The following is a 13,393-nucleotide window of genomic DNA, read 5'->3' as shown; positions in this document are numbered from 1 at the left end:
TCCCGCGACCCTCAGATTGCGAGTCGAGTGCCGTAACCACCTGGCCATGCCGGGCTAAACAAAATGAATGGTAAGAAATTAACAGACACTTGTTAAGCCTAAGCTAACAATATATTTAACTTAATTGACAATAATCCTGAAGTAGAACTATATGTAAACCGAAAATAACAGACACATGTTAAGCCTAATCAAGCAGTGCAGGACAAAGGATATCACTAAACTCTAAAATAAAAACCTTAAACTAACAATAAGTATAATAATGAAAATGAAATAAGTAAGTATTAACAATAATCTCTGTATAAATCGTTATGTATGGAAGAAAAACAACATAGTTAAATGAATGATTGATATCCCAGTTAGATGAATTACAGGTAATCCTATAATAACAAAGACCCTTAGTATCTGTGGTATAGAAGAAAGGATGTAACTAAGTCATTTCTAAACTGAACTGGACAATGAATATTGACTAAACTAATGAAGCTTACAAAACTCATATAACTACAGATAATAATATTAAAATTATTCAAAAACCATAACAATATAACATCTCTCCAAAGTTGGCAGACTGTATGTGAAAATGTGCGGACCCCCAAACTCAAGGAGAAGCCTGACAAACATCAGCTCCTTGGAAAATCAATTTCCTGACGAAGTAAAGTCCAAAATCTTCCCGCAAAGTACCATGTAAAAGTGTGAATAGAACACATAACCTCCAAAGTGGTAACGTAGAATTCATAATGCAAAATAGGTAACCAAAGACAACTGTGTTGGCAGAAACAAAGAGAAAGTTTTTGTAATGAAGTAATAAGTTCCGTAACCAGGTAGAAATATAAAATAATTCCACTTTGGAATAACTCAACAAGTTACAAGTATCACTATTGTATAATAAAGAGTAAACCTGTTGAGAGAAATTAGTACAAAGATATGGAAAAAATTGAAATTAAAACCCTTGAAGAGAGCACGAACTAAATGTTGGAACTGAAGTACTGCGAAATGAGAAGTGATAGTTCGGAAGAATTGAATAGAGGGAGTCACATGTAACAAGAAAGAATGTCACACTCTTATTGGTGAAAGATTGTTGCATGATGATTTGCAAGACACTCTGGAATCAGTCAATTCCAGATGTGGGAGATTCAAGGCTTGTTGGATAGGCAAAAATCTTATTTTCATATAGAGGACAGCACTGAACAAGAATAGCTATTTACGTGAGAAAAGGTAATGTACTGTATCGAAATATAAAGTTTAACTGAAAACAAAAAGGAGGTTAAGAAAAACGAAATCTGAAAACTGTAAGAAGAAAATCACATTGCACTTGGACTGACTCATTAAAGGATTTGTAAATGCAGAAGTCTTTCATAGAAATTCTTCATTGAAAGAAATTTGATTTTTTGTGCATACAATAGCATACAATAATTATTACACACTGCAATTAATATTAAATTCATCAGTATGTTCTAATGAATGTTAAATATCTAAATTTTGACATTCAAAAAAAGTTGCATTGTATTAATTTTAAGTCCTTGATTTAGTGATAAAATTTTATGAACACTTAAAAGACTTGTAATGCTTTCTTAAAGCTAGCCAACTTTTTGTGAAGATACACTTACCATATTGAAACTTACAGTATGTATAATTGCATGATTGTTAAAATAATTCAGCCTGTGAACAGAGTTAAACAACTGCTGTTAACTCTAGAGTTTAAAACTATGGGTAATTTGGGTACTACAACCACATTATATTAACACTTTGTTTATTAAAGGGGCATTTTTGTTATAGCAGCTATTTCTATTCCCATTGACTATATGGGTGTACTTTGATAAAGGTTTTTCCCACTGAATCCAATTATGCATGGTTTGTGTATATGGTTCTTCAATAAAACATACAATAAATGAACCAAATATAAAATTTTTGATATTATGTTAAATTTCCCAGTTTTCTCTAGTTCCTGAGAAATGGTTAAACAATACTGTAAACTCAATAGTTTAATACTGTGGGCAAATTAAGCACTAAAACACACTATATTGAACAACAATGTGTTTAATATTTTCGCTATGGACTTGTCCAAATCTGTGACTCTAAATTGACCAATGTAGTTTCCATACTATAAGTTTTAGTATGTTTTGGTATCTTCACAAAATTTTGCAAGCTCTTAGGCATCATTAAGAATCTATTGGAGACAAAAAATCTGAATTTTTAATGAAGTATTTTCACTAAAAATTTCTCTGTGAACATTTGGAGTCAAAGTGTCGACCTCCGAGTGTAGTGATTTTTATGGTAAGTTTAAAAATACTTTTCTTCATCTGAAAATTCTCAAATTTCATTTATGTGATCTCTCAAACTTCCTAAATAAATTTAAAACGTTTTTTTTTCATTAAAACTTTATATTTCATGTTATTTTCTCTATCCTTGTATAGAGTTCTATACAAGGTTGGTCAAATTGACGACCCCGTAACCACCAAAAAGAAATCTAAATAAATCTAAATCACCCTTTTTTTCTTCCTAGAATGACTTCATATTGTAACATGAAACTACATTTGTTTATCCTAAATAACTTTAAATTTCCAACAGTATACATCTATTTATACATATATTTTAATGCTTTATCACTCTTTGAACTGTGTCTAACTAATATTCCTGCCACACAAGTTGGCAAATGTGTAGCTAATGTTATCCTATCGAATTGCATAATGCACAGGCTACATGTAAGCATATGTTGTACATTCTTTTTATTATTATTATTGTTTATCCTATCTAATTTAATATAAAAAGTTTCTACTTTTTACATTTTAGTTACTTTTATAAAAATACACATGAAAAAACAAGAAATATAGTACCTACAAAGATCATCTATTTTTTGGTGTCAACTGTCATTGAAACTTAACGCTACTTTTTTTTATACTAAAGGTACTACTACACTAAATAATTTTTTATTGAAATGAATATTGCACCAAAGCTCAGAAAATAATAACTTGCAGAAAACAGACAATCTCCTGTAATTATCACAATTTTTCTGGCTTTCTAACTATGTGACGAGAGCCATTAAAATGTCAACTAAGCTCATCAATGTGTTCCCATGGGAAAAAAAAGTTTGAACTGGAAGTGAAACAGACAATTCTCTGTACAGAACACAACATAGGTTATTTGATAGACTAAAACCTTCACTTTCTATTGATTACAAATAATATGGTATTGAATGTCAGAGAAAACTATTGGCAACTTGTGAAAGAGAGGATGTGACAAATGGGCATGGCAAAAGGGGTCTGATTTCTGATTTTCTAGCTTATGGCTCTATAACCAAATAAGATTAAAGGCTATAAAAATTATACTTTGCCTGAGTGCCGACAACATTATAATGAGTAATTTACATTCAATTTTGTACTTCTCAGATGAGTGATAAATAAATTTGAGCAGAGGGATACCTAAAGAGCAAATGTCACAATTCTCATACTAGGGGAAATTGAGAATTTAATTTTAATATTGCCTTCTAAAATTAAGAACTTAAAACTTATATAATATTAAGATTTGGAATATTAGCTATATTTTGATGTCAAGTTTATTTGCATACCATGATAATAAAGTACCTTAAATTTTGAATATAACTCACTAAAACCTCAGGACATGCACATAAAAAAAAATGTCCATTGTGAGAGGGTAATACTTTGGATAACTCCTTATAGCAACTTATATCTACTGTAAAGTATGTTTTAATATACATAACTGTGAAGCTGATTTTCTTTAGTTATCACAATGACCATCGAAAATAACGCATGATACGTGCTCAAGTTACTTGAATATAACATTTTAAAATAAACTTTTACTCTAAAGATTTTAACACAGTTGTCATGGGCAAGTTAAAGTGCACAGATCACAATTTGTTAAGAATTACATTTAAAATTTAATTAAACTACTTTATTATTATGGTATACAAATAAATTGTGCATCAAAATGTTATTAATAAATTAAGTTTTAATACTATATAAATTTTAAGTTGTTAATTTTATAAGGAAATATTTTAAATAATCTCAACCTCCTCTAGTATGAGAATTGTGATATTTGTTCTCTAGATCTTTCTTCTTCTTCAGTTTATTTAACATCCCTCTGAGAATTATTGAATTTAATACAAATTACTAATCAAAATATAATTATTACTCAGATAAAGCATAATTTTGATAGCCTTCAATCCATTTTTGTCTACAGTGCCCAAAACTAGAAAATTAGACCCACTTGCCACATTCACCTATAACAAATTGCCAATACTTCTCTCTGACGTTTTATACTACATAACGAACAGAAAGCCAATGTTTTAATCCTTCAAACAATGTGTCATATTGCATCGTCTATTTTGCTTCCAGTTCAAACTTTATTCTCATGGGAGACACATCAGTGAGTTTAGCTGAATTTTTAACAGCTCTTATCATATAGTTAGAAAGTCAGAAAAATTATGATATTTATAGAACATTGTCTGCTTTTTATGTATTATTTTGTGTTCTTAGCAGCAATACTTAATTAAGTAAAAACTATTTATTGTAGTATTACCATTAGGATAAAAAAATTAGGGTTAAGTTTCATCGGTGGTAAAAAAATTGTTTATTATTATAAAAATAACTAAAAATAGAAACTTCAGACACTTATTAGGTTACATAAGGTTAGATTACATAAGACAAAGAAAATAATAACAATAAGTTTTCACAAGGTTTGCTCATAAGTAAGCCGTGCATTATGTAATTCAATAGAATAACATGAGCTACAGATTTGCCAAGTGATTTACAATTTTTATGGCAGGATTATTAGTTAGACACAGTTCAAAGGGCAATAAATAATAAAATTCAAGTAGAAACAAGTATATATTGTTATGAGGTATAAGCCATTTAGGATAAATAAATTTAGTTTCCTGTTACAATTTGCGGTCATTCTAGACAGAAAAAACATAATTTAGATTCATTTTGTATATTTTTTAGTAGATATGAAGTTGGTCAAATTAACTGACATCATATAAAGTTAAGGTAGGGAAAATAACAGATAAAATATAAAGTTTTACTGAAAAGAAAAAACATTTGATATTTATTTAGGTGGCTTTAGAGATTAAGCAAATGAAATTTCACAATTTTCAGATGAAAAAAAGTATTTTTAATCTTAAGTAAATCACTTTGCACTCGGAGCAGTCAACACATTGACTCCATGTATTATTGTAGAAAAGTTTAGTAAAAATACTTATTAAAAATTCTGATTTTTTGTACAGAAAAGATTTGAAATGTTTACTGAAGGCTTATGAAATATTGTGAAGATGCATAAAGATATTAAATGTTATAGCATGAAAACTATGATGGTACTAACTCAATCAAATTGAACCACCTAATAAAAATATTGTTGACACAACTGCAAATAGGTGGACATTGAAGCTAAGTGTCCTCATATATTTTTTTCAAAAACAAAGATATTTCAGGGAAAAATGCACCACCTGATGTTTAATCTTTGTAAGAATGAAATGGGGAGTGGCAAACTTCTTTATATGAAGTCATTGTGCTTTTCTATATCGAAAGAGTATAACTTAATCACTATCAATAGCATAGCAAACTGTAGAAACTGTTAAAAGTGAACTTAAAACATACCACCTCACAATTTAAATAATGTCAGTTATCTATGATTTTCTTTCTGGGTTTAACGAATATAATGGGAAACCTACCAGGAAGTTAAAACTTAACCATACAAACATTTTTTCAGAGTTACATACAAAGCCTAGTTAAGCTCCACATTCATCAAACCTATCTGCAGATCTTTAAACCAAAACTCTTCAAAACCAAAATCTATATACATAACAAGAACTTAGATTACGTCAGTGTTTTAACTAGTACTCAACTCACAGTCTCACAAAACAAGAACTTAGACTACATCAGTGTTTTAACCAGTACTCACTCAACTCACAGTTTCACAAAACAAGAACTTAGACTACATCAGTGTTTTAACCAGTACTCACTTAACTCACAGTCTCACAAAACAAGAACTTAGAGTACGTCAGTGTTTTAACCAGTACTCACTTAACTCACAGTCTCACATAACATGAACTTAGAGTACATCAGTGCTTTAACCAGTACTCATTTAACTCACAGTCTCACATAACAAGAACTTAGATTACGTCAGTGTTTTAACCAGTACTCACTTAACTCACAGTCTCACATAACAAGAACTTAGACTACATCAGTGTTTTAACCAGTACTCACTTAACTCACAGTCTCACATAACAAGAACTTAGACTACATCAGTGTTTTAACCAGTACTCACTTAACTCACAGTCACACATAACATGAACTTAGAGCACATCAGTGTTTTAACCAGTACTCACTTAACTCACAGTCACACAAAACAAGAACTTAGACTACATCAGTGTTTTAACCAGTACTCACTTAACTCACAGTCTCTGTAATATTGTTCAACATAATCTAACAGTGTCTTCTGCAAGAATTTAAACTCCTTTGCATCAGCAAAATCCTGTTTGTTATGTGTTGGCTCCAAAACTGTGTAAGGAATGTCAACAATGCCTATAAAAAAGAATACAAATTATCTTTCATGAAATTCCCATTCCGCTTTCACTCTGAAAATCTCTCATGTTTCATTCTAAAGTCACTAAAAATGCATTCTAACCTCATTCATGATTCACTCTAAAGTCCCTAATGATTATCTCTAAACTAACAAATAATTCATTCAAAATTTACTAGTGACTTACTTTAAATATAGTAATGATTTACAGGGTAAGATCATTTTTTTACTACATTGACCATTTCTTGTTTAGACAAATACATGAAATTGCAACTTATATGTTGGAGATCTTTATTAAAAAAAACTGCATAACACTTACGTTCATTGATAGTTATTGTATTATCCACGTGTATTCTTTGGAAACATGTTTTCAACATATTTCCTTGAATAGCATTTCAAAGTTAACTTAAAGTTAAAAAAGTAACATTTCAAAGTAACTTACCTACTAAGCCACGGTAATTCCTACATAAGAAAAAAAAATGTTCATACTAAACACATGTTCTAGCATGGTAAACCATTACATTTTATCATATTCTTTAACACTATTGTTATAACTGTACAATTACCTTCTAAACTCTGAAACATAAGTAATTACAATAATTTCCTTTAATATTTCTCTTTTAAGCAAACAAAACATCACCTATCAAAGATATGTAGGAATATAATTGACAAAAACAAATTCTTAATTCTTTTCTGGATTGGGTTTTACTGATATCTGTACACTTTTTTAAAGTGAGCTATCTCTCTTACTGGTGTTAAATAACAGTAGCATTAACAACCTGTGACTCTACATTTTGGTAGCTTGAGATACAAGTAATGGTGTAGTAGTATGTGATTCATGCTTGACACACTAGAAATAATACCAAATATCTGGGAACACGTTTTAGTTAATTGCTAATGAACTTGAACATGTAAATAATGTTCATTTCTTAGTTAATAACATCTATATCATATTGCTGACTTAACAATGGAAAAAAAGCAACACAAGATTCAGAGATGTTGTTTGAATGATTTTGGAAACTTGTGCAAAGTTACACGAGGGATGTTAGTACTAGCCATCCCTAAAATTTAATTGATAGACTAGTTGAAAGGCTGCTAGTCCACAGCACCCACCAATAACTTTTGTACTACTGTAACCAAATAGTGAGATTTGATCATCACTCTTATAATTTGCATACAGTGGGGAGCAACTGGAGATGAACCATAGACCCTCAGATTCACAGTCCAGTACCTTAACCACTAAGGTAATCTATCATGATTGTTGTTATACAAAATGTCTGATTTCAAGACATTACCATATTTCTTTTCCAAAAACAGAGTGGGTGAGTGACAAAGTTTAAAATTAGGTTGTAAGTACCCAGATAGGTAAAAAAACCGAACAAAGTTACACATCAAATACTGTATGTTTTTATCAGGTAAAAGCAATTAAATTTTTTCACATTTCATTATAGCTGAACTAATCTAACACTTAAAGAAAATTTGTATTCTTTGTATGTCTTTTTAATTAATTTTCATGAAATTCTGTATTTATTTCTTTAATTGGGATGAGAAATTAAGCCCTATATGCAAACTATACAAATTAAATCTGAATAACTGATATTCATGCTCAAACTGCACTTACAATCCCACATAGATTAATAACTAACACAAACTTCACAACTAATTCCAAAACCAAAACTATTCTTTTGGCATTTTGAAACACAATTTATAAATGCATAACTGACTGCAATTTGACAGTATGTCATGCATTAAAATAGCACTTAAAACTATTTAAAAAGTAAGTTTTGCACAAAGATAACCTTATTCTGTTGATATCAAAATCCAGTATTCTAACATCCTAAAGTGCACCCTCAGAGTAAAATTTGTACTATTTTATTTCATGTATAATATATGAAAAAAAATCCAACAAAACATTCCAAAGTAGAATGCTTGTGACATGAATAAATGTGAGCTTTACACATGAATGAAAAGAGAATAGAGATATCCTGCAGCCAGCAATGGTCAAAAGCAATAAGCCTTTGTCGAAAAGCTGCATAAAAAATTCAGAAAAATGGGGGACAGAAGGCCAAGGAGGGGAGAAAGCCCAATGCAGAGACCAGGTACTGAATACTCAGCATTAGCATTGATAGATAAGAAGGGAGGAAGAACAAATCAAACAAGGAAGGAAGGAAAGAAGGCTACACATGAAGGGAATCTGGAACATCTTGCAAAGAACCAGACAAAACCCATATGTGAAGATGGAGTGATGACACTGCCAGATGTAAAAAGGAAGAATGAGGTTGAAGGAATAGAGAGTGTGACAGAGGTAGAGGAAGAGAGGATTAGAGAAAGTTCAACAGAGGAAACTCTGGCCAAGCCAGTACAAAGCTATCCGGTGGACTCAGCAGAGAGTGTCCTGAATGAGGGAAAGCACACAAGTGAGAAGATGAATAGGAGGGTAACCATAGAGAAAAGAGTTGGGCCAGTTCGTACTGAATGCATCCACAGTCAGAGTTGAGAGATGAGGAACAGAGGGACCAGAAAATGAGAGTTGTGGTGTCAAAATCAGTGGCAAAAGCAACTAGAAGAGGAGTGGCAAGAATACAGCTACATGAACACCAGAGGACTGAGGGACCACTCCATAGGTAGTAGCTTCTTGGGCCTTGAGAGATGATCTATGACAAGATGCAGGGCACTTAGAATATGACAGGTGATAAAACATATATGTAAATAATGGGACAGAAAAAAAAAGGAGGTTGAGAGTGTGGAAACAGAGAGACCAGGTATCCCCTTGGCAACTGGTACAGGAGACAACTGTAAAGTTGGCTGAGTGGATCTTTACTAGATGTCCATGAGCCATCATAAGAGAGTGGTAAGAAGGGATGATTAATTGCGGGACAGCCGACCAGAGATTTCTGGAGAGTCAAGATATGCCCCTACTCCATAAAGGACACATCTGTAAAGAGATAGAGATCCAGATAAGAGGGAGGAAAAGGAACACCCAGAGAAGTCAACAAGCAAGGAAAAAGAATGGTGAAGGACAAGGGATCCCAAGTGTGGTTTCATTGATCATGCAGTGTCCAAAGTAGACACTGAAAATGAGCATGATCCAAGGGGATAAGGGATTCCAAGGAATCCCAAGTCCCCAAAAGAGAGAGAATCTCCCACACAGTGAGAGAAGGAGAGGATAGGGCATGGGACAAATAACTGCATCATGTCCCACAAATGCTGAGGAGAAAGCTTGGCCCTGTGGAGATGAAAATGAAAAACTACCAAATGAATGAGATACTGAGTGGATGTGAGATGAGACTCTTCTAGGGTTACCAACCAATCCAGATGTGCTGCCTCCCAAATGGTGAGGGCTGGAGAAGACTAGTTCAGATGGATCCAAAGAAGAAAAGAAGTATCCGAGACATTCACCTCGGTCACCCCCAGATCTGGTACAAAATACCACCTTAGGGTGAGAAAAGTTCCCATGGTAAATCAAGGGAGGTTGAAAAACTGACTGAGACTTGAAATATCTATGACTGAACTCCTATCTATGGATACCTTGGGAATAATGAATGGGAGCAATGAAAAGACAAGAATAAAATCCTAGATAAGGAATGAGAAACCCATCCGATAGCATCTTGAACCATTAGTTCCAACACTGCCATGGACTGATGTTGGCAAGAAACAAGACCCCATGGAGAGGAGAAGGTAATAGGAACAGAAGACAATGGAGGATAAGAGGGAAAAAATGAAGGGTAAAGCTTGGTAACAGAATTCCCAGTACCTAACAATTGACTGCAAATAGAGGGCAAATGTCCACAAACTGAACTAAATGGTCCCTACTGATCCTGAGCCAATAGGCTAGTCACCAGCAAGACCGACAGCACTGAAGTCTATGAGTGGCGGGAAAATGTATGGGATCAGAGGAACAGGAAGAGAAGAAGAAGCAGGAGGACAATAGACAGAAAAAGGTAAAGGAGAAGCACAGGTGAGATGGCAGCCAGAGAGGATAAGGAATAATATTGGCACATGGCCTCAACATGTGAATCGAAAGAAATAACAAGAGCTAGTTGAAGGTATATGAGATAAAAGGGAGACAAAAGCACTTGTGTAACAAGGGCACCTGTTACAATAATCTCTAGCGACAGATCAACCAAATATGAAAAGGTAAGGCCGTGGAAGATAAAAATGCCACTGTAAAGAAGATAAGTTAACAAGTATCCACTGAAAAACATCTTAGGGGAATGTGAGATTACTACAGAAAGAAGGCAAGTGGAAGAAAATATTATGTAAAATGGAAAATAATGTAAGACAAAGTTGGGAAAATTAAGTCTAAGAAAGGCAAACAAAAGACAGAGGATCTGACCTCCAAATCTGAAGAAAATACTTCATAGCTTAGGAGTTGAAGAAACATAAAACAGGTACTCATAGAAAGTACCAAAGGAAGGAGGACAAGGCATGCATGCACCAAAGTTATGGTAAAGAAAAAGTAACCAAACATACAGACTTGCATGTCCAGAGAGAGTAAAAAAAAATAAAAGTAATAAGCAGGGAACTAATTACAAAGTGAAGGAGAGAAAGAAACATAAGTGAGAAACCCTGTCCCAAAATTATGAAAAAGGCATAGGTAGATTCAAGTTAGCATGTGTACAGGATTAAGTAAAAGTAGGTGGTGGGAAAAAAACTAGCAAAGTCCCTTCTGTCTCAAACAAAAAATGCACATGAAGATATTTAAAGTATAAAAGAAGGCCCAGGCAGCATGAGAGACTCCACCACCTGCTGCACAAAAACCATCATTTTTCCCAACAGACAAAGACAAATCTGATGCCAATATAGTCGTTAGATTAGTGTGAACAATATCTTATTGTTTCACATCAGACAAAGTGGAAGTTATTAACACTTATGAAATAATAATGTGGAAACAAAAATCCAAGAAATCTGCAGGTGCAGAAAATGTTGGAATACGAACATCCAACAACAAATACTTCCACATCAGGTAATGTCTTTGCAGGTACTTCCATTAAAAAATGCCTATACTTGAAAAGTTCACAAGTGAAAAAAAAAGACATATTGTTATACAAGTGCCAAATCAAGAAGTGATGATTGAACAATCAGTATAGAGGGAGTCAGCTGTGCTAGGAGGGTGTAACTTACTCCTATTGGTGGAAGGTTTGAGCATGAGTTTAGGGCATATGAACGGCAGCACAAAATTGGGAAGAGCTAATATGTGAGCAGAAGTAAGGAATCATATCAGAATTTGTACACTTCCAGTACAGTAAACAAAAGAAAGAAGACGCAACAGACTTAGCCAGACAAAACAACTGTAAATGTTAAAGATACCTTCTTCTCTCAATAGTATACTCCATGTATATTGTTGTAGGTGATTCTTTACTAACTATTCAACAACATTGTACATGATTATGAGTGTAAACTTACCATGCCTCTTGGTTGTAGTGGTTCCAGAATATCCAGAAAAAGATACATTGTAAAGGGATGTTATAAAATTAACAAAAACTGGTTTATTGTATGCATTTCCATCAGATAGACAAATACTTATGAAAAACAGGTGCAGTATGTATCAAAAGGCCAATGAAATATTTTATAATGAATACACAATCAAAGAATCAACAGGTCTCACAATACAAAGGAAACTGACTTTTCCAGATGTTTTACTGGTTATTTAACTGTTAAAACAGTTAACAGAAAAAACTCCAATGATCCCTATACTTGCCTTACAAGGTCTGCTAGCAGTGACACCAAAATCAATATCATCAAGACCAAATGTAACCTCACTCTCATTCACCATCAAAATGCAAAAGCACAAAACGATAAAAACCCTATAACTCGAGTGCTTTAAAAAGGTGGACCTTTCTTCTTCAGGGACAAACTGGGAATGGTGGTTTAATCCAATGAGTGACATATCAAGGGAGTTGAGTGACATCAAGAAGGTCATCTGGTCTTCCAGGAAATATTAAGTTTATTTTTCCATGTACTGTTGTAAGTGTGTTCCATTTCTGATACAATGTGACTGGCAACGAGAGTGTTATATAAAAAGGTGTTAGGGATATTTTGCTTTAGAAATGGTTAAAAAATAAATAATTATATTTAAGTGTTTAAATAAAATAAAGGTGACACTTTACGACTGATTGAGAAAGAGATGTTAAGCTGATTGATTTATACAACTAATGTGGAAAGTTATCTAAACTAGATAGTAAGTTTTAGAAATATTAAAGTTTGTGCTACAAGAAAGAAATAAGCAAAGAATAAAAATTAATTTTTTGCGACAGAGATGAAACCAATGATCGGAGATCAAGATTCCAGGTTCTAGATAAATTCCAAAAGGTTGAACAGTATTTAGATTAGCAATCCAATAAGCTTCTTTTATTTCTCTATCAGCTTTAGTTTTGAATTCTGTTTTAATTCCGAAGAGAGTAACACCGTTAATGGAACGACCGGGTTGGTTAAAGTGTTGAGCAACAGCGAGATCTTTTTTGGCGTTAATAGAAGATTTATGGTTGTTGAAACGTTCTCTTAGAGTTGTTTGTGTATGTCCTACATATTGGTGATTGGATTCTTTACACTGTATAAGGTAAATGGTGTTTTGTATTCCACAAGTGACTTCTTTGGGAATTTTAAAGCTTCTTTGGTTGTGCTTGTCAGAAAATGAGTCAATAGTTTTTATGAACTTGCAGGTTTGACAACAATCTTTATTGCATGGATGACAACCATTTTTGGTGGAATATAATTCACTTTTGTGTGAACCACGATATCTATTAAGAGTTCTGCTTTTTCGGAAGGAGACAACGAGAACTTCAGGAAATATCTGTTTAAGGCGATCGTTCAGTAGTAGGAGATGAAAATGTTTTTCTAGAATTCGTGAAACATTTAGTCG

The 13,393-nt window shown here is 33.0% G+C and overlaps 1 protein-coding gene across 1 annotated transcript in view; it reads right to left on the bottom strand.

Moving 5' to 3' along the window:
* The window catches only part of LOC106470290 (MORC family CW-type zinc finger protein 2-like), a gene marked incomplete at both ends in the record, with an annotated part of 104,201 nt that overhangs the window by 60,575 nt on the left and 30,233 nt on the right, over window positions 1-13,393 (bottom strand). Inside the window, 2 exons of the mRNA XM_013930836.2 lie at window positions 6,399-6,533; window positions 6,974-6,993. Of these exons, the coding sequence (XP_013786290.2) occupies window positions 6,399-6,533; window positions 6,974-6,993 (155 nt within the window). The remainder of the gene's footprint in view (window positions 1-6,398; window positions 6,534-6,973; window positions 6,994-13,393) is intronic.

This window comes from Limulus polyphemus, unplaced genomic scaffold, assembly GCF_000517525.1.
Source record: "Limulus polyphemus unplaced genomic scaffold, Limulus_polyphemus-2.1.2 Scaffold3926, whole genome shotgun sequence".
NCBI lineage: Eukaryota > Metazoa > Arthropoda > Merostomata > Xiphosura > Limulidae > Limulus > Limulus polyphemus.
This window is presented reverse-complemented; position numbering and strand designations above follow the sequence as displayed.